The following is a 22,539-nucleotide window of genomic DNA, read 5'->3' as shown; positions in this document are numbered from 1 at the left end:
GAAGTTGAAAATGAAGTGATTGGTATGATGCACGTGTAGTATTGTTAGTATTCATAATTGTTGATTAAATTTATACAATAATAATAAAACTTATTTTATATGATGCAGTCTGCGTTTTGAACATGTTAAGCAAAGTTGCTATTGGAATTTTCTGAGGAACATGCAGTAAGAAATGCCAGTTTGTAGTATCTTGAAAATAGACGAGAATTAAAATTAAAAACAATTAAAGAAGAATTTTTAATTAAAATTCTCTTACCGATCTAAAAAACAACAAGGACACTATATACATGTCGTAGTACCCAATGTGACAAGGTTTATCACAACGTCGCATAATAAGTAGTAAAAGCTTTTGCAAGTGCGGCGAGCAGTGATACCACGAACTGTCGTATCTGTAAGTGATATAAGTCAATATTCGGTCATCCCTTGAAGATGTCAATCATTTAACTCACGCTTTTTCCAAAATATTCGAACTAAGATCTATTAAAATTTGTCCCAAGTAACAATTAATGAATAAAAATGAAAATACCAGAAAGATCGACACCACGACTTTATAGTCTAAAAGCTAAATAATTAATATTAATATTAATTGATATTTTCCTCTTGTCAGAAACCAATAAATTACCAATTTTATAACTCACTTCTTTATTCATAGACAATACGAGCAATGGACTTAATACAAGAAGAATCCCCAAAATAATTAAAATAAATACAGGTCCATAATAAGCTTGCAAAGCATCGGTGAACCTCAAAAAAATTAAATTCTCTAAATTCTGATGAATGAATGAGGTAAATCATAGATTTCTATATAATAGCACCAACTTGAAAGCAGCACGGTGTCGATGAATACAGAGAAAAATGGATTCACGAAAATCTTTATCAACCTCTTGGCAAGGAATCCATGATAAATTGTGAAGTTTCGATTTTGGTATTGCATTTTCCAAACGATATCTATATGAATAAACAATTAAAATTTTGTTAAATCTAGTACAATTCAAAGCATAATTACCCAATGACATAGAACATTCCATAAAGATGTAATATGTGTATGCATAGAGATGTCTGACCAGCCATAGCACTTATCATACTCAATATTAAAGTAGATTCTTGAAAAATAAGACTGACTAAAAAATATTCTTCATGGTCAAACAAAGAAATAACTGGAAAAGGTAACATAAGTGGGTGGGTTCCATTTATAGGTTGAATAATGTCGTAAATTTGTGACAAAAACGAAGAGGCCATTAAGAATAGCACAGTTCCTATTCCCAACGAAACTACAATTAATTTCAAGTTATTGTTAAACCTAGAAATGAAATGGAAAGAAGAAAAAAATTCTCTCACATGTCAAAGCTTTAGTTATGAGATGACTCAATCTGGCTAAACTTTCCTTGATCCTCGTTTCTTCTATTGTTCTCTCAGAAGCCCAATCATCTGCTATGATCTCCCACAAAACCCTGGCCTATAAATCAGTTTAATTCTTAAACTCTTAAAAAAAAACTTGAAAAAATAATGTTATAAATCGACAGTAAACACTTTGATAATTATTAAGCTTATTAAAGATATTTTATTAGAATATTCACAATATACTAACTTCATTTGCATTCACGAAAAATAAGATGTTGATAAAAAAAAGTAAAACTAAAACAACCAGAACTGGTATCCCTTGAAACAGTTCTTCGATTGAAAAATTGGTTTCAAACAAATAAATGATCTGTAAATTACGTCAATAAAAAAGCTGTTTTATTTTCACTCGGAACTAATTTTACAAATATTTAACATACCTGCATTATTGAGGCAAGGAATAACATAATGTTAGTTAACGCATTAATAAGGAATCTAGTGGATGTTCTTTGGTAAGGCCATTTACCAGCCAAACAACAGAGGATCTCATTTAATTTGTAAAAATGTTTTGGGACGATACCAAATTTAAGATGCACAGGTTTTTCATCAAAAACCATTTTTAGGCTCTAATCTTCAGTGTCGGATCAGCAAAGTTGTACTACTGAGAAAAACATTCGATTCCACCAGGAGACTTTTGCTTCTCCATTTAAACTTGGGAATCAAACTCCTGCTGGATAATTAATTAATTCTTTGTCCATGAGAAACAATCGATCGCCTCTACCATAATAATCCAGTATAATAATTGTACAAATGTAAAATTCTCTTAAAATCCTATTTTTCCTAGCAAAAAAACTTTTGTCTCTCTTTAAAATGAAATAAACCATACTTTCATATGTAGCTTTTCTCTTATTCCAATGAATATTTAAAGAGTTACGGTAGAATATCGTTCTGGCGTATTTTTCATTTAAATGTCAATTTGACACATGCGTATATCTCTGCAAATTCTCACTTTTTCTACGACCTCCAACGAGAGCTCTGCTATATTCTTCGTCTTCCTATATGTTCGTATTTCTTCAATTACGTTAAGACCAAATTTATCCTGGCACATACGAGAGTTACACACGGCTAATATAATTGTTAATTAAAAAAGAACTTTATTGGTGAGATTACTAAAGGCTAAATTGGTATATACATTTTTTTAACTTTTGCATCGTCTCTAATAAAATATTTATTAAAATTGTTTAAACATCATGACACAAAAGTGAACTGTTCTAATTTAGCAGTAGAAAATATAAAGGTGAGTTGAAATCAAATATATACCGATTATCAATGCACGTGCATTATTATTAATAATTGTAATTGTTGATTAAATATACATAATAATAAAGAAAATTTGTTATGTGTAATACATTAAACATATACGCAAGCAAACTCAACAATGTTGCTATTGAAATTCTCTGAGGAACATGCAGTACGAAATGCCAGTCTGCAGCATCTTGAAAGTAGTTAATAATTAAAATTTAATTATATAAAAAAGTAATTTTTTTATCTAACACTACTGTCTTACCGTTCGAAAAAATATAAAGGACACTATATATATATCATAGTATCCAATGTGACAAGGTTTATCAGAACGACGCATGATAAGTAGTAAAAGCTTTTGCAAATGCGGCGAACAGTGATACCACGAGCTATTGTACCTACAAGTGATATAAGTCAAGATTCAGTCAGACCTTGAATATGTTAATAATTTAACTCACGCTTTTTCCAAAATACCAGAACTCAGATCTATCAAAGTTTGTCCGAGGTAACAATTGACGAACAAAAACGAAATTGTCAAAACAACCTGGAGTACCACTTTATAGTCCATCAGCTACATCAAAGTAGACAAACTAAATTAATTTTTAATTCATGCCAAACCACTCGATTTCAACGTTCAATACTCACTTCTACAGTCATAAATTGCGCAAGAGATGGGCTTACTACAAAAAGCACCGCCATAATTATTACAATAAACACAGGTCCGAAATATGCCTGCAGATTATCAGTGAACCTCGAAAAAATAAAACCCTCTAAATTATGATAAAAAAGTAGAGTGATAGGATTATTTCCATGACTATACCAACTTAAAAACATCGCGATGTCGTTGAATACAAATGAGAAGGGATTCACGAAAATATTCATCAACTTCTTCACAAGGAATCCACGACAAATTATGAAGTTTTGATTTAGGTATGGCATTTTCCAGCCGATATCTAAGAAATTTTAAATGAAATCTTCCTCCCAAATAATCCTCGTATAAAGATTCTAAGAGCTTTATTAAAAAGTAAAATCAACTGATCTTTGCTAGGGGATTATTCAAAGCTTACCTTAACACATAAATCATTCCAAAAAGATGCATTGAAAACATGCATAAAGATGTCTGAGCAGCTATAGCACATATCATAACGAATATCAGACAAACTTCTTGAAAAATAAGACACATTAAAAAATATTCTTCATGGTCAAACATAGCAATAACTGGAAAGGGTAACATTGGTGGGTGGGTTCCATTTATAGGTGCGATAATATCGTAAATTTGTGACAAGAACGAAGTTACGATTGCGAATATCACAGTTCCTACTCCTAATGTAACTGTAAAAAATTTCAATTAACTTTTAAATCTTTGAATTAAATTAAGAAAAAAGCTCTTACTTGTTAAAGCTTTAGTTATAAGATCACCCAATTTAGCTAAACTTTCTTTGATCATTGTTTCTTCCATTGTTCTCTCAGAAGCCCAATCGTCCAATACGAGTTTCCACAAAATTTTGCACTACAATCAATAATTATTATAAATAATTAAATAATAAACATTTTAACAGTACCATCTACAATATACCAACTTCATTACGTTTCCAGTATAATAACAAATTCACAGTCAATATAGCATAAAGAGAAATCACAATTGGTAGATATTGCATAACTTGTTTAATTGCAAATTTAATTTCAATCAGATAGAGGGTCTTGAAATAAAAAGGTTAAAAAACTTAATCACACTTTCACTCGCAGTGAATATATGAAAAATATCCAACATACCTGCATACAACAGGCCAGGAATGAAAAAACAGTAATAGTACACATAATAAGAAATTGAATCTCTTTTCTTTGAAAAGGCCATTGGCCAGCCAAAGTGCAAAGAATCTCATTTAATTTGTAAAATCGCATTGGGATGCGACCCAATTTAAGATGGGTAGATTCTTCATCTCCAATCATCTTCTGACTCTTTTTTCTCTATTCCCCAGACTTTTTAACCTGTCGCAAAGACCTTCCGCGTTGTACTATTGAGAGAATTACTCGGTCACACTAAATGGGTATCGAATCTCTATTTAAACTTTAAAAGTCTCGCATTGCTCGAAATAATTAATTAATTCTTCGTCCATGAGAGATAATCAATCGTCCATACTATAGTAATCTACTTTAAAAATTGTACAATTTTTAACTTCTCTTAAAATCATATGCAATCTTTTATACTAGAGAAACTTTTGTCTATGGTTAAAATGAAATAAATTCTATTTTTATATATAGCAGTTCTCTTATTCCTATGAGTTTTTAAAAAGTTACGGTGGAATTCTTTGTCATATTTTTCATTTAAATGTCAATTTTGCACATGCGTATAGCTCTGCAAATTCTCACTTTTTCTGCGATCTCCAACGAGAGCTCTGCTATATTCTTCATCTTTCTATGTTCGTATCTCTTCAATTACGTTAAGACTTAATTTATCCAGGCAAATGCGAGAGTTACACATGGCTAATATAATTGTTAATTAGAAAGAAACTTTATTGCTGAGATTATTAAAGGCTAAAATGGCATATGTATTTTCTTTAACTTTTGCATCATCTCTAATTAAACATTTATTAAAATTGTTTAAACGTCATGACAAAAAAGTGAACTGTTCCAATTTAGCAGTAGAAAGTATAAAGGTGTATTGGAATCAAAGATATACTGACTATCAATGCACGTGTAATATTATTAATAATTGTAATTGTTGATTAAATATACATAATAATAAAGAAACATTGTTATGTAAAGCATTACGAATATACGTAGTCAGACACAACAATGTCGCTATTGAAATTCTCTCAGGACCATGCAGTAGGAAATGCCAGTCTGCAGCATCTTGAAAGTAGTTATATAATAATTAAAATTTAATTATATAAAAAAGTAATTTTGTTATTTAAAACTGTCTTACTGTTCGAAAAAATGTAAAGGACACTATATACATATCATAGTATCCAATATGACAAGTTTTATCACAACGACGCATGACAAATAGTAAAAGCTTTTGCAAATGCGGCGAGCAGTGATACCACGAGCTATTGTATCTACAAGTGATATAAGTCAATATTAAGTCATCCCTTGAAGATTTTAATAATTTAACTCACGCTTTATCCAAAATACCAGAACTCAGATCTATCATGATTTGTCCAAGATAACAATTGACGAACAAAAGTGCAATTGTCAAAATGACCTGAAGTACCACTTTATAGTCCATCAGCTAAATCAAAGTTGATAAACTAAATTATTTTTTAACTCTTGCCAAACCACTCAATTTCAGCATTCAATACTCACTTCGATAGTCATAAATTGCGCAAGCGATGGGCTTACTACAAAAAGCACCGCCATAATAATTACAATAAACACAGGCCCATAATAAGCCTGCGCAATATCGGTGAACCTCGAAAAAATAAAACCCCTCTTAATTATAATGAAAAAGTAGAGTGATGAGTGATGGGATTTTTTTCTACAATTATACCAACTTTAAAACTTCACGATGTCGTTGAATACAAATGAGAAGGGATTCACGAAAATCTTTGTCAACTTCTTCACAAGGAATCCACGACAAATTATGAAGTTTCGATTTAGGTATGGCATTTTCCAGACGATATCTAAGAAATTTTAAATGAAATCTTCCTCCCAAATAATCCTCGTATAAAGATTCTAAGAGCTTTATTAAAAAGTAAAATCAACTGATCTTTGCTAGGGGATTATTCAAAGCTTACCTTAACACATAAATCATTCCAAAAAGATGCATTGAAAACATGCATATAGATGTCTGACCAGCTATAGCACATATCATAACCAATATCACACAAATTTCTTGAAAAAGAAGACACGTTAAAAAATATTCTTCATGGTCAAACATAGCAATAACTGGAAAGGGTAACATTGGTGGGTGGGTTCCATTTATAGGTGCGATAATATCGTAAATTTGTGACAAGAACGAAGTTACGATTGCGAATATCACAGTTCCTACTCCTAATATAACTGCAAGAAATTTCAAATAACTCTTAAATCTATTGATTATGTTTAAAAAAAAACAGCTCTTACATGTTATTGCTTTAGTTATAAGATCCCCCAATTTAGCTAAACTTTCTTTGATCATAGTTTCTTCCATTGTTCTCTCAGAAGCCCAATCATCCAATATGATTTCCCATAAGTTTTTGTTCTATAATCAAGTTTGATTAGATATAATTAAATATTAAGAACATTTTAGTAGTGCTATTTATAAATATACCAACTTCTTTACGTTTCCAGAAAAATAATATATTGGTGACAAATATACCATAAAGAGCAATCGCAACTGGTAGAAATTGAATAACTTTTTTAATTGCAAATTTAATTTCAATCAGATAGAGGGTCTTGAAATAAAAAGGTTAAAAAACTTAATCACTTTCACTCGCAGTGAATATATGAAAAATATCCAACATACCTGCATACAACAGGCCAGGAATGCAAAAATTGTAATAATAAGCACAATAAGAAAATTAATCTCTTTTCTTTGAAAAGGCCATTGGCCAGCCAAAGTGCAAAGAATCTCATTTAATTTGTAAAATCGCATTGGGATTCGACCCAATTTAAGATGGATAGGTTCTTCATCTCCAATCATCTCTTCTGCCTCTTTTTTCTTTATTCCCCAGACCTTTCAACCTGTCGCAAAGACCTTCCGCGTTGTACTATTGAGAGAATTACTCGGTCACACCAAAAGAGTATCGAGTCTCTATTTAAACTTGAAAAGTCTCGCATTGCTCGATATAATTAATTAATTCTTCGTCCATGAGAGATTATCGATCGTCCATACTATAATAATCTACTTTAATAATTGTACAATTTTTAACTTCTCTTAAAATCATATATGTAATCTTATATACTGGAGAAACTTTTGTCTATGGTTAAAATGAAATAAATTTTATTTTCATATATAGCTCTTCTCTTATTCCAATGAATTTTTAAAGAGTTACGGTGGAGTATCGTTTTGTCGTATTTTTCATTTAAACGTCAAGTTTGCACATGCGTATATCTCTACATACTCTCACTTTTTCTACTACCTCCAACGAGAGCTCTACTATTTTCTTGATACACAGGTAAGTTCGTATTTTCTTCCATTACATGGAGAATAAATTTGTTCATAAATATTTAGTTTTGCATTATCTGTTGTTAAATATTTATCAAAATTGTTTAAATGTCGTGCCAAAAAACCACTGTTTACAGTTTCTGAAAATAGTGAAATATTTGTGGAGTGATAAAAGAATTTTATAATAAGCTATACATATACATATACCTCTACTACTGATTTATAATATATCAGCTGAGTAAAGAATTTTTATTAATTAACAAAATATTATCATCTAATAATATTTTTAAATATAGAAAAAGCAATGAAATTTATTTCTACGTCCTTCAATGTAAAAAGCGTTGGGCTTGTTTGCAACTCAATGCAGATATTAACAGAGCAGCCACGAGTAGTCTACAGTACTCCTCAATCATTTACAAAAATTTTGGAGAAAAAATTTAATTGATTAGAAATTTAATTAATATTGAAATGGTAAAATTCGTGGAGTATATTCAAAATATAGTTTATGACTAAATCATAGAATTTTATGAAAAATATTAATTATTATTACTTATACTATTTATATTGCTTTTTTTGTTCTTTAACACATATAAAAAACTGGGCATTTATTATATTTTATTAATAAATCCCCTTTGTCTCCTTAGAAAGTACCACGATGACTCATAAAGGACACAGGGTAATAACAATTAAGAAATTAATTTTAATGAAATGAAGATTGAATTTTTTACAGCGAGTGATAACTTACCCTATCTCAAAAAAATTCCATAAATGTTGAACAAGTGATAAAGATGATGGATAAAGTCATAACATAAAAAACAGTTATAAAAAAGTGGAGGTATAATATTACATATATTTGAATGTTCAACATAAGCCACTGAATATACTCGCAAATTTATCAAACTAATAGCTAATAAATAAATCAAAATTTACGTACATATTGTTGCCTTAGTTAAACAATTTGAAACTATTAATTTTTTATAAGAAAAATCATAGTGGTATATACAATAATTAAATTAAAAAACATTGAAACAATGCAAAACTAGTGAACTAATTTAACATTAGAAAAAATATAGGTGATTAGAAGTCAAATATGCAGTGACTATCAATACACGAGTAACCTTATTAATATTCGTAATTGTTAATCGAATTTACATTATATAATAACGAAAGTTGGTTGTATAATGCATCATAAATATATGTAAGCATATTCTACAATATTGCTATTGAAATTGTTTCAGAACCATGCAGTAAGAAATGCTAGTCTGCAAAACCTTAAAAAAGTAGACGATAATTAAAATTTAATTAAAACAATAATTTTGTTATTTAACACTCTCTTACCGATCGAAAAAATAAAAAGGACACTACGTATATGTCGTAGAATCCAATATGACAAGGCTTATCAGAACGACGCATGATAAGTAGTAAAAGCTTTTGCAAATGCGGCGAGCAGTGATACCACGAGCTATCGTATCTGCAAGTGATATAAGTCAATATATAGTCATCCCTTAAACATTTCAATTATTTTACTCACGCTTTTTCAAAAATACTCGAGCTCAGATCTATCAAGGTTTGTCCGATAAAACAATTAATGAATAAAAAGGAAATTACCAGAATGACTGCAACTACTGCTTTATAATCCAACAGCTAAATAAAAGTTAAAAATCTGAATTAATTTTTTACACTTGATAAGCCATTAAATTTCTAGTTTCAATGCTCACTTCCACAGTCATAATTTGCACAAGAGTTGGGCTTAAAAAAATAAGTATCACCAAAAGAAGTGCAGCAAATATAGGTCCATAACAAGCCATCATAGTAGCATTGAACCTCCAAAAAATAAAATCCTCTAAATTATAATGAACCAGAGGAATATTGGGAGTACATCTATATAACTATACCAACTTGTACATAGTAGTATGTCGTTGAATACAGATGAAGAGGGACTCACGAAAATCTTTGTCAACTTCTTCGCAAGGAATCCATGACAAATCCTGAAGTTTTGATTTTGGTATGGCATTTTCCAGACGATATCTAAGAAATTTTAAATAAAATTCTCTTCCCAAATAATCCTGTTATAAGGATTCTAATAGCTTTAATAAAAAATAGAATAAAATCTGCCAACCTTTGTCTAGGATTATGCAAAGCTTACCCTAACACGTAAATCATTCCATAATTATGCATCATATACATGCACAGATTGGTCTGACACGCCAAACCACATATCACAGAAAAAATTATAACAATTTCTTGAAAAATAAGAAACCCTAAATAAAACTCTTCGTGGTCGAAATAAGAGCTAACTGGGAATGGTAGCATGATTGGACGAGTCCCATTTATAGGTTGGATAATATCGTAAATTTGTGACATGCACGAAGATACTATTATGAATAGCACAGTTCCTACTCCCACTGTAACTGTAAGAAATTGCAGATAATTGTTAAAGCTAAAAATTAAACTCTAATAAGAAACCTCTCACGTGTCAAAGCTTTAGATATAAGATGACTCAATCTGGCTAAACTCTCCTTGATCCTCGTCTCTTCCGTTGTTCTCTCAGAAGCCCAATCATCAGCTATAATCTCCCACAAATGTTTGCACTATAATTAAATTTTAATTGCAAAACCCTCAACATTAAATAAATTTTTATAATTATTTCCAAAATACGAACTTCGTTGCGTTTCCAAAACAATACAAGATTGATCAACAGTAAGAAGAGCAAACAAGCCAGAATTGGTATTATTTGAATAAGTAGTTGCAATTCGAAATTAATTTCAAACACATAGACCGTCTAAAAATTCAAGGTCACATGAATTACCTCAATCTCACTCTCAGCAGATTCGTCAAACATCCAAAGTACCTGCATACAACAGCAAAAAACCGTAAGTCCAGTGATAAGAGAAAAAACAAACCATTTAAAGACTCTTCCTTGGAAAGGCCATTGACCTGCCAAAGTACCAAGAATCTGATTTACTTTATAAAATTGCATTGGAATGCGATCCAATATGAGATTGGTAGGTTTTTTATCCACGATCATCTTCTGTCTATTTTTTCTCAATTGCCCAGACCTTTCGAACTCGTCGCAAAGACCTTCCACGTTGCACTACCGAGAAAATTACTCGGTTACTCCGAAAGAGCGTCGTGCCTCTGTTTAAACTTGGCAGAGCTGACATTGCTCGATATAATTAATTAATTCTTCGTCCATGAGAGGTAATCGACCCCCTCTGGCCACGATAATCCACGATATAATAATAATAATAGAAATTGAAAATTCTCTCATAATCATATTTATACCGCATCCAAAAACTTTTACCTCTATAGTTACAATGAAATAAATTCTATTTTCTTACAGCGTTTCTCTGATTCCACAATGAATTATTAAAGAGTCTTAGATGGAATATCGTTCTATCGTATTTCCCATTTTAAATGTAAATTGTGCACATGCGTATAACTTTACGTCTTCTCACTTTTCCTACGACCTTCGACGAGAACTCACCTCCCTTTTCCATCCTCCTAACTTTGTCCTTCTGTACTATTATATTCAGACCAAATTTATTCAGACACTTACAGGAGTTATACACGTGTTTAATACAGTTTATGATTAAAAAGAAATTCTCTTCCTAAGATTATATCAAGGATGAATTAATTATAATTTTTTGTTTCAAGTTTTTTAATTATTCTTAATTGTTAAATGTTTATCGAAATTGTTTGAGGGTCATACCAATGGAGACAGCAGTTTGCAGTACCTGTAATTAGTGTAATATTTATCGAGTAACAGAGGGATGCAATTAAGAATTATAGAAAAAATGGTATAACACGTACCATACGAAAACATGGAAAAGATAGAATGTACAAATTGAAAGCAGAAATTTGGCAAGGTATGTCTGATCTTCTTATTACAATTACAATGAGCATTTGTAATTTTGGCGAGCAAAGGTACCATCGACTCTCGTACCTGATCGAAGAATGAATGTAAAAGATTATTATTTGCTTGAGATATATATTTTTCAATTTTTTCATAATAATTAATTTTAATGGCACTCACGCTCTGTCCCCAACCTCCACACTCAAATCAATCAATTTTTGACCAATATAACTGATCACGAAAAAGAAACATACTATGCAGACTATCTCTGCTGATGATTTGTAATCCACCAGCTGAACAAGGAATTTAATTAATTAATAAAATGTTCTCTTTTAATTGCAGTAATTAGAAGAAAAAAACAAACTCACTTCAACATCCCCCAGAGTAAAAAGGGTTGGACTAGCCATGAAAATCAGTGATATCAACACAGTAGCAAAGGCTATTCCATAGTACTCGTCTATAATTTTTGCAAATCTTTACAGAAAATATTGAATTACTCATTAAAGAAATCAGAGTAAAAAATTTAAACTTTTGAAAGATATAAAAAAATCCTAGAATTAATTTGTTGACAAAACGCAAGATTTCTATTGCAAAATTAATTGTTAATATTCGATACTAACTGTATAGCTTTATTATGTTGCTCGATGCACAAACACATGGACTTGTAGTACATTTCATCGTTGCTCCCAATCGTCTCCCTCGAAAATTCCATGTTATTTGGCAAAGCACTTCGCAGTTTATAGCTAAAAAATTAATTTTAATGAAAAAAAACAATTTTTTATATATCACTTATCAATAGCTTACCCAATCTCAGTGAACATTCCATAAACATTAACCACGTAAGTAATAAAAGTGATGAGTAAAATCACACCGTAAAAAAAGCTTAAAACTACAATGAAATGCTGAAGAAAGAGAATGATATAATAAGAATTCTCGTCAAAAATGAACATAACTGGGAAAGGTAGCAATGGACTACGAGTTTCATTGAGGGGTGATAGAAAATCAAGAATTTTCGACATGTTCGTTGTAATTGCTATAAAGCAAATTACACCAAATGTCATCAGAGCTGAAATAAAAAAATTTATTATTTCTCAGCAAGATTATTTTAACTTCTTAATTTATTACTATAATATATGTATATATATAAATCCTTACACGAAATTATTTTGATAACTGTGTGAGAAACCGAGGCAAAGTACATTTTAATCTTTAACTCTTCCTCACTCCTTTCCAAGGACCAATCGTCCATCATTTGTTGCCACAACAACATAAACTGATCGAAACAGTGATAAATCATTAATCTTGTGCATCGTTTAATCGATTATTTAATTTTAAAAATATATTCTGTACTTACACAATCCTCTTTCATATAAAATACTACATTCGTGAAGATTAATACAAACAGTGCCACGGAGACTGGTAGCATCTCGATCAGTCTTTCAAATTTAAAATTATGGTGAATAAAAAATTCTAACTAAAACACACAATTCACGTTCATATTAAAATAAAATTATAGGAGAATTGTTTTTTCATCAAATTATATAAGATAATGAATAATAGAGAGACGAGATATACCACTGAAATTAAACCAAACAGAAAGAAGCAATTGTATCCAATCCTGAGTGACCATTTGGTGAATCGACATCCACTCTGATCTGGCCAAAGTCCAATCATTTGTAGGAGTATTTTATTTAAATTGTAGTATTGCATTGGCACTGAATCCATTGCTGTACTGATATATCAGCAATTTCTCAGCAATTTCTCAGCAATTTTATCACACTTCCATCAACTATAAACCTCCGAACATTAAATTATTAATGCATCGCTTTGAACTTGGCAATTCTGACATTGTATTTTTCCTCCAAGTGTAATTACCCTCGCCTTTCTATTTTGGAGCGTAATAAAAAGGGGAGAAAAGTTTTTATGATAAATTCAGGAGAAAAAATAGCTCTTTAAATCACCTGTAAGTACCGAAGGCCTGCAATAACATAATTTTTCGCCAATTTTCTCTCCTTCCTTTTAAAACTTTTTAATAAATAAAGATTTATCCCCCTAGTTTTCTCCTCGCTGGATATAAATTTTAATCCACCGCTTTTTGCGCATGTCTACGAACAGTTTTCTCTTATACTCGCTTCGCACTCTTCGATGGCTCCAAGTTTTCTTTATCGTACTGAATACAGATTTGACGTTTTAGCATCGAGTTTTGTAATTATTAGGGAGTGACCCAAACAATCATAGAGATTCTATTGTTCCCTGGAGCTATGTTAAGCTGACAAATATACATTTTGTGTATAACAGTGCAAGTTTCTGCAGCAGTCCCCTTTTTGACGCTCGAAAGCTTTTTTTTAGTAATTTAGCAGTACTTTTTAAAGCTATCAACTGGACGAGGCAATTAAAAATTTTCTAAACTTGATATAACTTTTTTTAAATGCTCTCTTTGTGAGTATTTTAGTTTCAAGAATTTTCTTTGCATACCTGTTCGATTTTATAGTTGTTATTGCACTTAAAAATATACAGGGTGTCGTGTAAAGGGGGGGGAGTGTATGTAACGGAGTATATATGCGATTATCTGAGAGAAATTCGTAGAGCGTCATTGAGTGATTGGAAGGCTCTTTGTGCAGTTTATAGAAGAAGTTACAGGAAACGAGTTAATTGCTGCTGCCTCTAATCGAAATTTATGAGCACTCGAGCCAAGAGAGTGCAGACCGACGTACTATCTACATGCATCACTTTCAAATTAAGCCATAAGTTGGCAGAGTGGTAAGCATTTGCAATTTGTTACCTTTCATTTGAAGCTACTCCAGTACTAAATGCAACCAACTAACAAATACTCGTGTTACATAGGGTGGAGTAATAATTTTGTGTTCCTTTAATATCTCTGCTATTTATAAAAATATTTAAAAAATGTTCTGCCAGTGATGACCTTGAAATCTTCTGGTATGCCTCTACCCATGAGAACATTCCTTCGTATCTTTACAAATGAAGATTTTCAAGGTAAACTGAATTATAACTCCACCCTGTATATAATATAGTGTACATTTACTCTTAATCTGATTTAACTCTTCAAATGAACGATATTTTGATAAATGAAGTATAAAATACCAAAAACATTCTGAATTACTTTTACAAGGCAGTCTGTGTAATACAGCTCTGATCAGTAAGTATTATAAACAGCTTATAACAAAATATATAACAATAATAAAATTATTCGCTTATTAAACAAATTAATTTAATGTTTCAGGAGTGACACACGACAGCTTTCATAAATGACAGATTGTATAATTATGAAAAAGTATAAAAAAGTAACAGAAGATCCTGAAAATTACACAGGACCAAACTTCCTGTACGCAGTTTGTTAATTATAACAAGAGTGATTTATCAATACATGATAAGACGATAAAGAATTGCATATTTTTAAGAAAAATTTTCCAACGTCACGCTAAAACTTATATACGCTGGTTAAATCTAGGATAATGCTCGAAACGTCTATTGAAGTAACACAAATTTTTCTTAACTTCTACGACTATATTTTTAAGAAACATATATAGTGAACATTTAACACAAGTGTCACCAAATTAAATCTAATTAAAAATTAAATTACGATCTTACAATTTATAACTCACTTGCAAATTGAAAAAACACGTGCGGCAGATTGACACGTGCAGCAGACTTTCAGAGGCCTCGCGTGCTGCCCCTGATTCGTTCTCCAAGTAAATTTCGTTAGAAGGACTCTTTTGCAGTTCGCAGCTTAAGCATTTCTCGCGTGCCAAGTCCTACCGAAGCTCTAGGCCAAACACAATCGATCCTACCACCAACATCAACATATTAGTCGCTCTTCCCTACAACTTTCAAGGTCACTGTAACCATCCACCCATTCGTACAAACAATCGTCCCTTTGTCCTTCCTGGTCTCATCCCTTTGTACCTTCTCAGGGCATCCCTGGTACATCCAGCAAACTCTGTCCTATCACTCTCCCTATTTTACAAAAGTTTGCACACTAAACTACAATTGCTACCAGGAGCCACGAGAGGCTGAAGAAAACCACAGAGTTCCTTATATATAATTTTACAACAATCCAATTATAAAAGCTGTTCTCTAATCAATTTCAGAACACTACGTGACTTTATTCCCTGCGAGATTCCTCAAAGTCCCAACGTTAATAATTTTTTCCCGAAGAATTCGACTCGACGCACTCCATCGATGGAATTTTCGGTATCCAGCGATGCACTTTTAATTCCAAACACGATTCTTGCTCCACGTGTTCGCTGCTGATATCCTCGATGATCAGGCACGTTTTCAGTGCATTTTTTCAGCTCCTTCGATGCAGCGTTCGTAATAAAGATGGAACGTCGTGGATTCGATTGGTGGATCGACGAAACGGGGCTGGTAGATGGTGAACAAATTCCCCGCTACTGGATCAGGATCCATAGATCGTTGATCGATGGTCCACACTCCGGATGACATAATTTTTTATGAAAAATAAAAATTCGATGAGAAGCTTAAAATTAAAAACTTCATCGGCGTTCGCAGATCGAGCTAACGATTGGAGAAACGAGCACACGCGTGCTTTCTCTTTGAGCCTCGGCCCGCAACTACAACAGAATTTCTCGTTCGCGCTTCCCTTTTCGCTCGATTCTGCGCACGACTCGACGAACCATACTGCGTGTACAGAGAAACTTAAAAACAACGCTCTTAAATTTTCTACAATTGTTTTACATAATCAAAATGAAAATAAAAAAAAAACAACAAATGTGTCTTAATCGGTTTGACCAGCGAGAAGCAATTTGGATTTAAACGAAGAACGGGTCTTGAGTGAAATAGGCTTGATTAAGACAGATTTTATTGATTTTATTTATTGATCGAAGCAATTTTGTTACAAAAGTTCGATTAAGAATTATCCATGGACGACACTCGTCAGTTTCGTTTTCATGCTCATTCTGCTCACGATTATTTGTAATAAATGTAGCAGTCATTAAGTGTAACAGAATCATTGATTATTGGTAGGTATATATCGCTAAGTACATATACCTAATTTGTATAAGACGCGGATCTTACGCTGCCATAAATACTAGGGATAAATTCAGTAGAAAAGGAAAATTTGACCCGAACCAAGAAAAGTATAGAATGTATAAAAACTATTGGCTGCCTTACATTCGCAAGTCACTCCTTAATAATTTTATATTTTTGTTAATAATAAGATAAAACGCTAATATAATTGTTTCGTTCTCTTTAAATACTCGTTCTGCAAGGATTCGGTGGTCCGTTGCAAAACGAGTATGTAAAATTCTTGTAGGTGACATAATAATCGTTTAACTAATATGTAATCTAACGTACTATAGCTAAGCCGCACTCAACGAGACACTAAAACACTTTTGCATGCCTACGTTACGCTACCAACGCTCTCTTACATAGGTCTTAAAATCTCCTCCTGTATATCTACACATCGTAGGTCACATTCAAGCCTTATGCAGTTTTTCATTCGTGTAGACTAAAAAATACTTGGAAAATGACTGGTAGAAAAAATGCTTGTTTTTTCTTCCCTTCTTCCTATCGTGTTTCCTCCATTTCTCGCTAGAATGTATAGGAATAAAGGCAACTCGTCAGTTGTGCAAATCATCTCGCTTTAATATAATTCAAAACTGCTCATTATACACTATCGATACAACAAATTATGAATGACTACAGTATATTTGCATTTATACTTAAAAGAAACCCAAATATACAATATCTCAAGAAATAAAAGCGCAAGATTCGTATAGATAAAATAATTGGTAGCAAAACGAAACATAAATTTCTTATGAGTTATTACATTTCTATCTGAATCATAATTCGTCGTCGCAGTCAGAATTGATGTTCAAATTGCATATTCTGATTTCATGATTATACGCTATTTAAATTATCATTTGCCAAACGCTTAAAAGTGATGCTCGATTGAGTGTCGAGTCTTGGAAAAGACACCAATCTGATAACCGACAAATATACGATTAAACTACAAATCGATGGTTGGGAAGATCGTTCGGCCATAGGAAATTACGAGAAGTCGAGGGAGTCTCGGTGACAGTTTTCCGCCATTATCATCATTATTAATCAATAATTTTGTTATTCTCGCAAATGTTGCGTGCGATCCTTAGCTTTCTTTCGTTTTTTAACATGGTCATATAGACGGTCGAAGCACTCGATTTAAAGTAAAAACACTTAGCCACTAGAGACAATAACGAGAACAGGTATTCTTACAAATCCCATAAATACTTCATACAAAATCTAATATCGAACCTTACAATCATTTCCACACCAAGACAAATAAAAGCGATTAAATTATACAATATGCGTCCTTGGAAGCGAACTTAATAACGCCCTCCTCGAAGCATCGTTATAAAATTTTATTTCTCTGTTTAAGTAAAACTCGTATTATGCTATTCTCTATTATTAGTAATATACAACAAAGTGTTCTTTATCGTCGACAAATGTACAACTGCGGTTTTCGCCCATTGGCTGATAGAACGAGTGGAGCTGGTACAATGAATTTTATATCATACACGAAGCCCCATCCACAACTATTTACACATGAATCCTCAATTCAGCTTATTGTTAGCTTCGCACACAGCCAAAAACCACATCCGTGCAAGTCGAGACAAGCTTACATAAAAAAAAAACGTTTGAAATGGCAAATCTGTTTCTCTCTCGCATATTACTATAATTCTATATAAGCAAAATAATCAATGCCAATAACAATTTTTTTGGAGCTTTGGAACTGATAATATCGAGTCGAATCAGATTACATCATTTTGTCGAGGTGTAAAAATATTCTTTCCGAACGATAATTGTTGTATTCGTCGTTTGGTCGGCAGAAGCAGATTTTCGAAGTAGAATCTCTGCTCGACTGCTCGGTATTCGTTACAAAATACAAAACTTAAATCAAATGCTTTAATAGTCATTATACATATGCCACGATGCAATCGTAGGTAAACTTATTTGGCATAAAGACCAGAGATAATCTCACGGGTCTATATTAATAGAAAATGTCAGACTTCGTTCGCTTGACTTCCACATATATATGATTAAATCACATGCTCTCGCGACTTTGTCGAAATCTTGTCTTAATTGCACACACTTATACATGTTAAAGCGATGTCTGTGTTCTCTTGAACTTGTTCGATCGGTGTCTCATTAAGTGTGGGTACTCTAAATATAGTGCATCAATCATATAATCTATCTGTACACTCACAACCGTTCAAATACACAATAATATTAACATATTTAATATTGGACCAGTTAAAGTAAAATAAAAAAACTCCTCTCTTTCTCTTTCTCTCTCAAACAACCTCTTTATCTCTCACACGCGCTATAACTCTCTTCTTTTTAAAATATTGCATAAAAAATAGCCTGAAAAAGTGAGAGAAATAAACTCGTATAAAATAAGAGTAGAAAACGCGACGATACTCAAGCATCGTATTTTGCAAACTTTAAAGTATTTACCTAATTTTACGAATGATCGTACGTTAAGCTTTAATTTCAATTTGACCAACTGAGCAAGAAAAGAATAAAAACAAAAATAATTATAAAGCGTTTTATTAAAGTTAGTAGGAAGGACGTGTAATAGAATATCTAGAAACGCGTTATTTAGAAATTTTATTTCTGCACTCCATGGAAAGAGAATTTAATTCACCATCATTCTCATAAATTCCACTTCATTCAGTCGTTATTTATATATATAAGTAAGGTATTACAGTAATTTGCTATGTACGAATTAATTTCAGCTACTTCCACATCAGATCTGAAATCAGATACGAATACTTTCGTACTCTTTGCTTCAGTTCTGATTTGAAAACAACTTTTCTCTATATAAGTCCATATTAAATATATTTTACAATAATATTATTATTGTACATGAACAACGTATGCTCTACACCTTACCTTGCGATCATCGGCTAATCAACGCGACGAGTTAAAAAAGATTACAAAGTACAACTCAAAATGAAAACATGCACGGTATAAAAAAAAGAAATATTCTCTTATAAAGAAATTTAAAGTTTAGCTCATGGTGACAGTAAGCTCTCGTGCTATTTACCACGTATGGAACAAAAGTTAATCCGAGCACCCGAATTTCGTCGATTAGACAAATGATGTACAAAGTAGGTGTCAATTAGTTAAAATAGACAAGGGGATTTGATTTGTGAACCCCGATGTGTGCGCCGCCTTGATACCTGCTGAAGTAAACAGAAAATCAAGTATTTCATTATTATAGCAATGAAAGATATACTACATTTTACATATATCCACATTGTAAGTACAACACGTTGTATCTCAAAAATTTTTTCCTTCTAAGAAACTAAAAAAACCTTCTCACTATTCAACAAAAAATAATTACTAAAGTGTTACACGTATTTTAAAGATTTTCAGACGCTATTTTAACGTTTAAGATTTTTAGGCACATACGCAGTGAAATAATCTCAATAAATAAGCGTACAATTGTCATTTAGATAAAAAATTGGACTCACGACTTATTGTACTTTCACCGTAGATATACAGAAATATTCACCACTTTTTCTAACCGATTTATTGGTACACTTACATGAGAGTTGTGGTAAAACAGGCAGAAGGAGGTTATTCCTTATTTTCCTCAGCAGTGGTAGCGTTGGAGGGATTTTGGGACTCCGAAGAGGTCGCCGGAGGTGCTTCTTCGTTTGCATCTGTCGCATCCTGACTCGAATCCGAACTATCCTTAATTTCCTCCTCTTTCTTTTCCTCATTTACACCAGCCAGCTTACTGGGTTCATCCGTAGAATTTTCTGACTCTTCCGTCGATTTTTCCTCTTTGGAATTGGCTTCAGGCGCTTTCTCACTCGTGTCCTTACCATCGGTTACTTCTGCATTTTTCTCCTCATTCTCTGCTGGTTTGTGCTCCTTCTCGTCCTTATTTTCATCAACCTCCATCTTTGTTGTACCCTCCTCAGAGTTCTTCTCATTTTTGTTGTTTGCCGCCACCTCTTCGTCTGTATTATTTTCACTGCCTTTTCCTTGCCTTTTTGGACGTCCTCGTCCACGACCACCACCACCGGTGCGCCTGGCAGCGGTGGTGTCCCTCTTTTCCTTCTTCGGGGGTGAGGGTACCGGCGTCGACAAGGTCAAACCTCTGGCTGAACTGCGTGTGCGTCTTCTTCCTTCAACCTCCTCACCAGCGTTCAAACCCTGTCGAACATTAATGAGCTATAATTCACTTGAAATTTATGTCTGTTTTTACGTGCGCTGTGGAAGAATTGTGGTTAGTAAAAATCAGTTTTAAATTTGGCGCGGAAAAGGATAGTGTGGTGGGGATAACCCCCACCAAGCTAATTCTTCTTGCACTTCATCCAGTAGCTGATTTCCCCACTACCGCCCCCGCTGTGCCGAAGCATTGAAGAAAGGTGTGGTGGGGAGAAGCCAAAGAACAGTGGCTGGAAAGGGGAAACGGAGGGAAATTGGGGAAAAGTATGTGTGCGTATATATGAGAGTAAGAGAGAAAAGGAGGGAGGGAGTTCCTGGAACATAAGAGTGTGCCCCAAACAGACCATACGAACAGTACAATGATACATGGATATTTTTCTTTTAAAGAATCACCTTTATTATGGCTTCTCCTTCCTTGGCTGTTTTCTCCAAGGTAGAAAGTCTTTTGGTACCGCCACGTTTGTTTTTCGTCGGTGTAGGTTTCTCCTCTACTGATTGGTCCTAAAAAAATGCATTAAAATGAATACCTTGAGGATATGGAAATAGTATGGTAGTAACAGCTGTAATAGTGGTAGTGTAGTAATGGTGTGATAGTATGGTAGTAGTAGCGATAATAGTAGTAGTAGTAGTAGTAGTAGTAGCAACAACAATCAATCGAACGCCATACTCGCCATAAGGTCGTAGCTTGGCGCGTAAAAATAAGTAAAATGTAAAAATTAGGGGAACAAGTAGAGGGGAGAATAAAGATCCATCATATAGAATGAAATTGGCGAAAAGAATAGCGTAATGCGACTGGGGAAAAATATAAGCCGGATTGTGATAATTTCTCGCGCGATAAGATTATGAAGGACCGTTGAACCTCGGGGAATTCTGTTTTTATTTGAGTTTCCCGCCATTTTGAGCCAGGTACGACTATTTTGAGAATTAAACGAGTCAGTCAAGTGTCGAGGGTGATTTTAAACGAGACATTTTTCACAATTAAGACGAACCGGTCAGGGATTTCCCGCCTTTTTGAGCTAGTGCCGGCGGCGTGCGGCTCCATCGTCACGAGAGTCGCAAATAAAAAACATCCACCATCTTTGCCAATGAAGGACAAACGGCGTAGCTTTGAAAAATCACTGAATGGGCAGATAGGGGCGATAAGTATTGCCTCTGTCGTAATCGGATGGTGATGTGTCCATTAATTAGGGGGTACGAATCGTCGAAGGTGAACGATGCGAACAACAAGCGGTAAAATTAACGAGGCACACAGCGTCGGCCCGTATTTCAGCAACCGCACGCCGCCTCAGCATGAAAACTCGGCTTGACGAGGATCTTTCTTGGCTTTCCAGCCTTCTTACCTTGGCTACATCATCGACACTGTTGTCGTTCTTGGTCTCTGTCTTTATGTCCGACATGTCTTCCCACTCGAATCACTCAAAAACACTGGAAAACCACTGTTTCGCCACGAAAATTCACGCTTAGCCCGGTCGCACTGTTTATACGATAAGCAAAGATGGCGGTTAGCGTGGGTCACGTGACGTCGTCAAACTCAGAGCGGGAGTTCAATGCGCCGTCTTACGCCGTTTCGAAGAACTGCACGCGTAGCGACCCGACGCAACAACCACTTCCCTCTTCCCTCTTTTATTGCCCTCACCTTTCTTTTCTACCCCAAAATCGTGCTGACTACGCACCATTTCCATTTCAATTCATTCCGAATTCTGCATCTGCCGATATAATCATCCCTTAAATCATCTACGCTTTATAAAAG

General features: G+C 33.4%; 5 protein-coding genes and 1 long non-coding RNA gene across 7 annotated transcripts; all 6 read right to left on the bottom strand.

The window, feature by feature from the left end:
• Nucleotides 1-791: 791 nt before the first annotated feature.
• On the bottom strand, nucleotides 792-1,955 carry LOC136782042 (uncharacterized). Its single transcript, XM_066741191.1, has 5 exons — nucleotides 1,779-1,955; nucleotides 1,589-1,708; nucleotides 1,339-1,456; nucleotides 1,007-1,271; nucleotides 792-948 (listed from the first exon to the last, which is right to left on the bottom strand). Exons 1-5 carry the CDS (start codon nucleotides 1,953-1,955, stop codon nucleotides 792-794), a joined length of 837 nt encoding a protein of 278 aa, XP_066597288.1.
• A 4,777-nt stretch (nucleotides 1,956-6,732) lies between these two features.
• Nucleotides 6,733-7,296, bottom strand: LOC136782260 (uncharacterized). Its single transcript, XR_010824100.1, has 3 exons — nucleotides 7,088-7,296; nucleotides 6,897-7,016; nucleotides 6,733-6,823 (listed from the first exon to the last, which is right to left on the bottom strand). It is a non-coding gene; the product is annotated as an uncharacterized lncRNA (long non-coding RNA).
• Nucleotides 7,297-8,915: 1,619 nt separating this feature from the next.
• LOC136782268 (odorant receptor 22c-like) lies at nucleotides 8,916-9,912 on the bottom strand. The gene is made up of 6 exons (XM_066741583.1): nucleotides 9,876-9,912; nucleotides 9,629-9,757; nucleotides 9,448-9,553; nucleotides 9,261-9,373; nucleotides 9,068-9,200; nucleotides 8,916-9,000 (listed from the first exon to the last, which is right to left on the bottom strand). The coding sequence occupies exons 1-6, from the start codon at nucleotides 9,908-9,910 to the stop codon at nucleotides 8,950-8,952; spliced, it is 567 nt and encodes a 188-aa protein (XP_066597680.1). The 5' UTR covers nucleotides 9,911-9,912; the 3' UTR covers nucleotides 8,916-8,949.
• A 48-nt stretch (nucleotides 9,913-9,960) lies between these two features.
• LOC136782041 (uncharacterized) lies at nucleotides 9,961-10,757 on the bottom strand. Its single transcript, XM_066741190.1, has 5 exons — nucleotides 10,581-10,757; nucleotides 10,392-10,511; nucleotides 10,203-10,320; nucleotides 10,028-10,140; nucleotides 9,961-9,972 (listed from the first exon to the last, which is right to left on the bottom strand). The coding sequence occupies exons 1-5, from the start codon at nucleotides 10,755-10,757 to the stop codon at nucleotides 9,961-9,963; spliced, it is 540 nt and encodes a 179-aa protein (XP_066597287.1).
• A 1,004-nt stretch (nucleotides 10,758-11,761) lies between these two features.
• Nucleotides 11,762-13,310, bottom strand: LOC136782040 (uncharacterized). The gene is made up of 7 exons (XM_066741188.1): nucleotides 13,161-13,310; nucleotides 12,940-13,059; nucleotides 12,741-12,858; nucleotides 12,390-12,651; nucleotides 12,206-12,328; nucleotides 11,954-12,059; nucleotides 11,762-11,878 (listed from the first exon to the last, which is right to left on the bottom strand). Exons 1-7 carry the CDS (start codon nucleotides 13,308-13,310, stop codon nucleotides 11,762-11,764), a joined length of 996 nt encoding a protein of 331 aa, XP_066597285.1.
• A 3,102-nt stretch (nucleotides 13,311-16,412) lies between these two features.
• Nucleotides 16,413-22,304, bottom strand: LOC136782224 (uncharacterized). 2 transcript variants are annotated; one of them, XM_066741499.1, is made up of 4 exons: nucleotides 22,130-22,304; nucleotides 21,183-21,290; nucleotides 20,158-20,774; nucleotides 16,413-19,789 (listed from the first exon to the last, which is right to left on the bottom strand). In XM_066741499.1, the coding sequence occupies exons 1-3, from the start codon at nucleotides 22,184-22,186 to the stop codon at nucleotides 20,190-20,192; spliced, it is 750 nt and encodes a 249-aa protein (XP_066597596.1). In that variant the 5' UTR covers nucleotides 22,187-22,304; the 3' UTR covers nucleotides 16,413-19,789; nucleotides 20,158-20,189. The 2 variants fall into 2 exon arrangements, with proteins under 2 accessions (XP_066597596.1, XP_066597595.1); XM_066741498.1 differs by having other exon boundaries at nucleotides 16,413-19,792; nucleotides 22,130-22,301.
• Nucleotides 22,305-22,539: the final 235 nt, after the last annotated feature.

Source organism: Prorops nasuta, unplaced genomic scaffold (assembly GCF_024137725.1).
Source record: "Prorops nasuta isolate Cenicafe-Biocafe unplaced genomic scaffold, Cenicafe_Pnas_1.2 PNAS00025, whole genome shotgun sequence".
Lineage (NCBI taxonomy): Eukaryota > Metazoa > Arthropoda > Insecta > Hymenoptera > Bethylidae > Prorops > Prorops nasuta.
This window is presented reverse-complemented; position numbering and strand designations above follow the sequence as displayed.

Excerpts from the sequence above, each read along its gene's own strand:
- LOC136782224 (XM_066741499.1), bottom strand. The coding sequence starts at position 22,186 with ATGTCGGACATAAAGACAGAGACCAAGAACGACAACAGTGTCGATGAT. Across the intron at positions 21,291-22,129 it reads GTGTCGATGATGTAGCCAAG|GACCAATCAGTAGAGGAGAA; the intron begins GTAAGAAGGCTG and ends GCATTTTTTTAG. Across the intron at positions 20,775-21,182 it reads AAGGAGAAGCCATAATAAAG|GGTTTGAACGCTGGTGAGGA; the intron begins GTGATTCTTTAA and ends AATGTTCGACAG.
- LOC136782040 (XM_066741188.1), bottom strand. The coding sequence starts at position 13,310 with ATGGATTCAGTGCCAATGCAATACTACAATTTAAATAAAATACTCCTA. Across the intron at positions 12,859-12,939 it reads TTTATATGAAAGAGGATTGT|TTTATGTTGTTGTGGCAACA; the intron begins GTAAGTACAGAA and ends TGTTTCGATCAG. Across the intron at positions 12,329-12,389 it reads GGAATGTTCACTGAGATTGG|CTATAAACTGCGAAGTGCTT; the intron begins GTAAGCTATTGA and ends TTAATTTTTTAG.
- LOC136782268 (XM_066741583.1), bottom strand. The coding sequence starts at position 9,910 with ATGATGCATAATTATGGAATGATTTACGTGTTAGG. Across the intron at positions 9,758-9,875 it reads GGAATGATTTACGTGTTAGG|ATATCGTCTGGAAAATGCCA; the intron begins GTAAGCTTTGCA and ends AAAATTTCTTAG. Across the intron at positions 9,201-9,260 it reads TCGAGTATTTTTGAAAAAGC|ATACGATAGCTCGTGGTATC; the intron begins GTGAGTAAAATA and ends TATCACTTGCAG.
- LOC136782041 (XM_066741190.1), bottom strand. The coding sequence starts at position 10,757 with ATGATCGTGGATAAAAAACCTACCAATCTCATATTGGATCGCATTCCA. Across the intron at positions 10,512-10,580 it reads TTTTTTGCTGTTGTATGCAG|ACGGTCTATGTGTTTGAAAT; the intron begins GTACTTTGGATG and ends TTGAATTTTTAG. Across the intron at positions 10,321-10,391 it reads TGTTTTGGAAACGCAACGAA|TGCAAACATTTGTGGGAGAT; the intron begins GTTCGTATTTTG and ends ATTTAATTATAG.
- LOC136782042 (XM_066741191.1), bottom strand. The coding sequence starts at position 1,955 with ATGGTTTTTGATGAAAAACCTGTGCATCTTAAATTTGGTATCGTCCCA. Across the intron at positions 1,709-1,778 it reads TCCTTGCCTCAATAATGCAG|ATCATTTATTTGTTTGAAAC; the intron begins GTATGTTAAATA and ends CGTAATTTACAG. Across the intron at positions 949-1,006 it reads GGAATGTTCTATGTCATTGG|ATATCGTTTGGAAAATGCAA; the intron begins GTAATTATGCTT and ends TTATTCATATAG.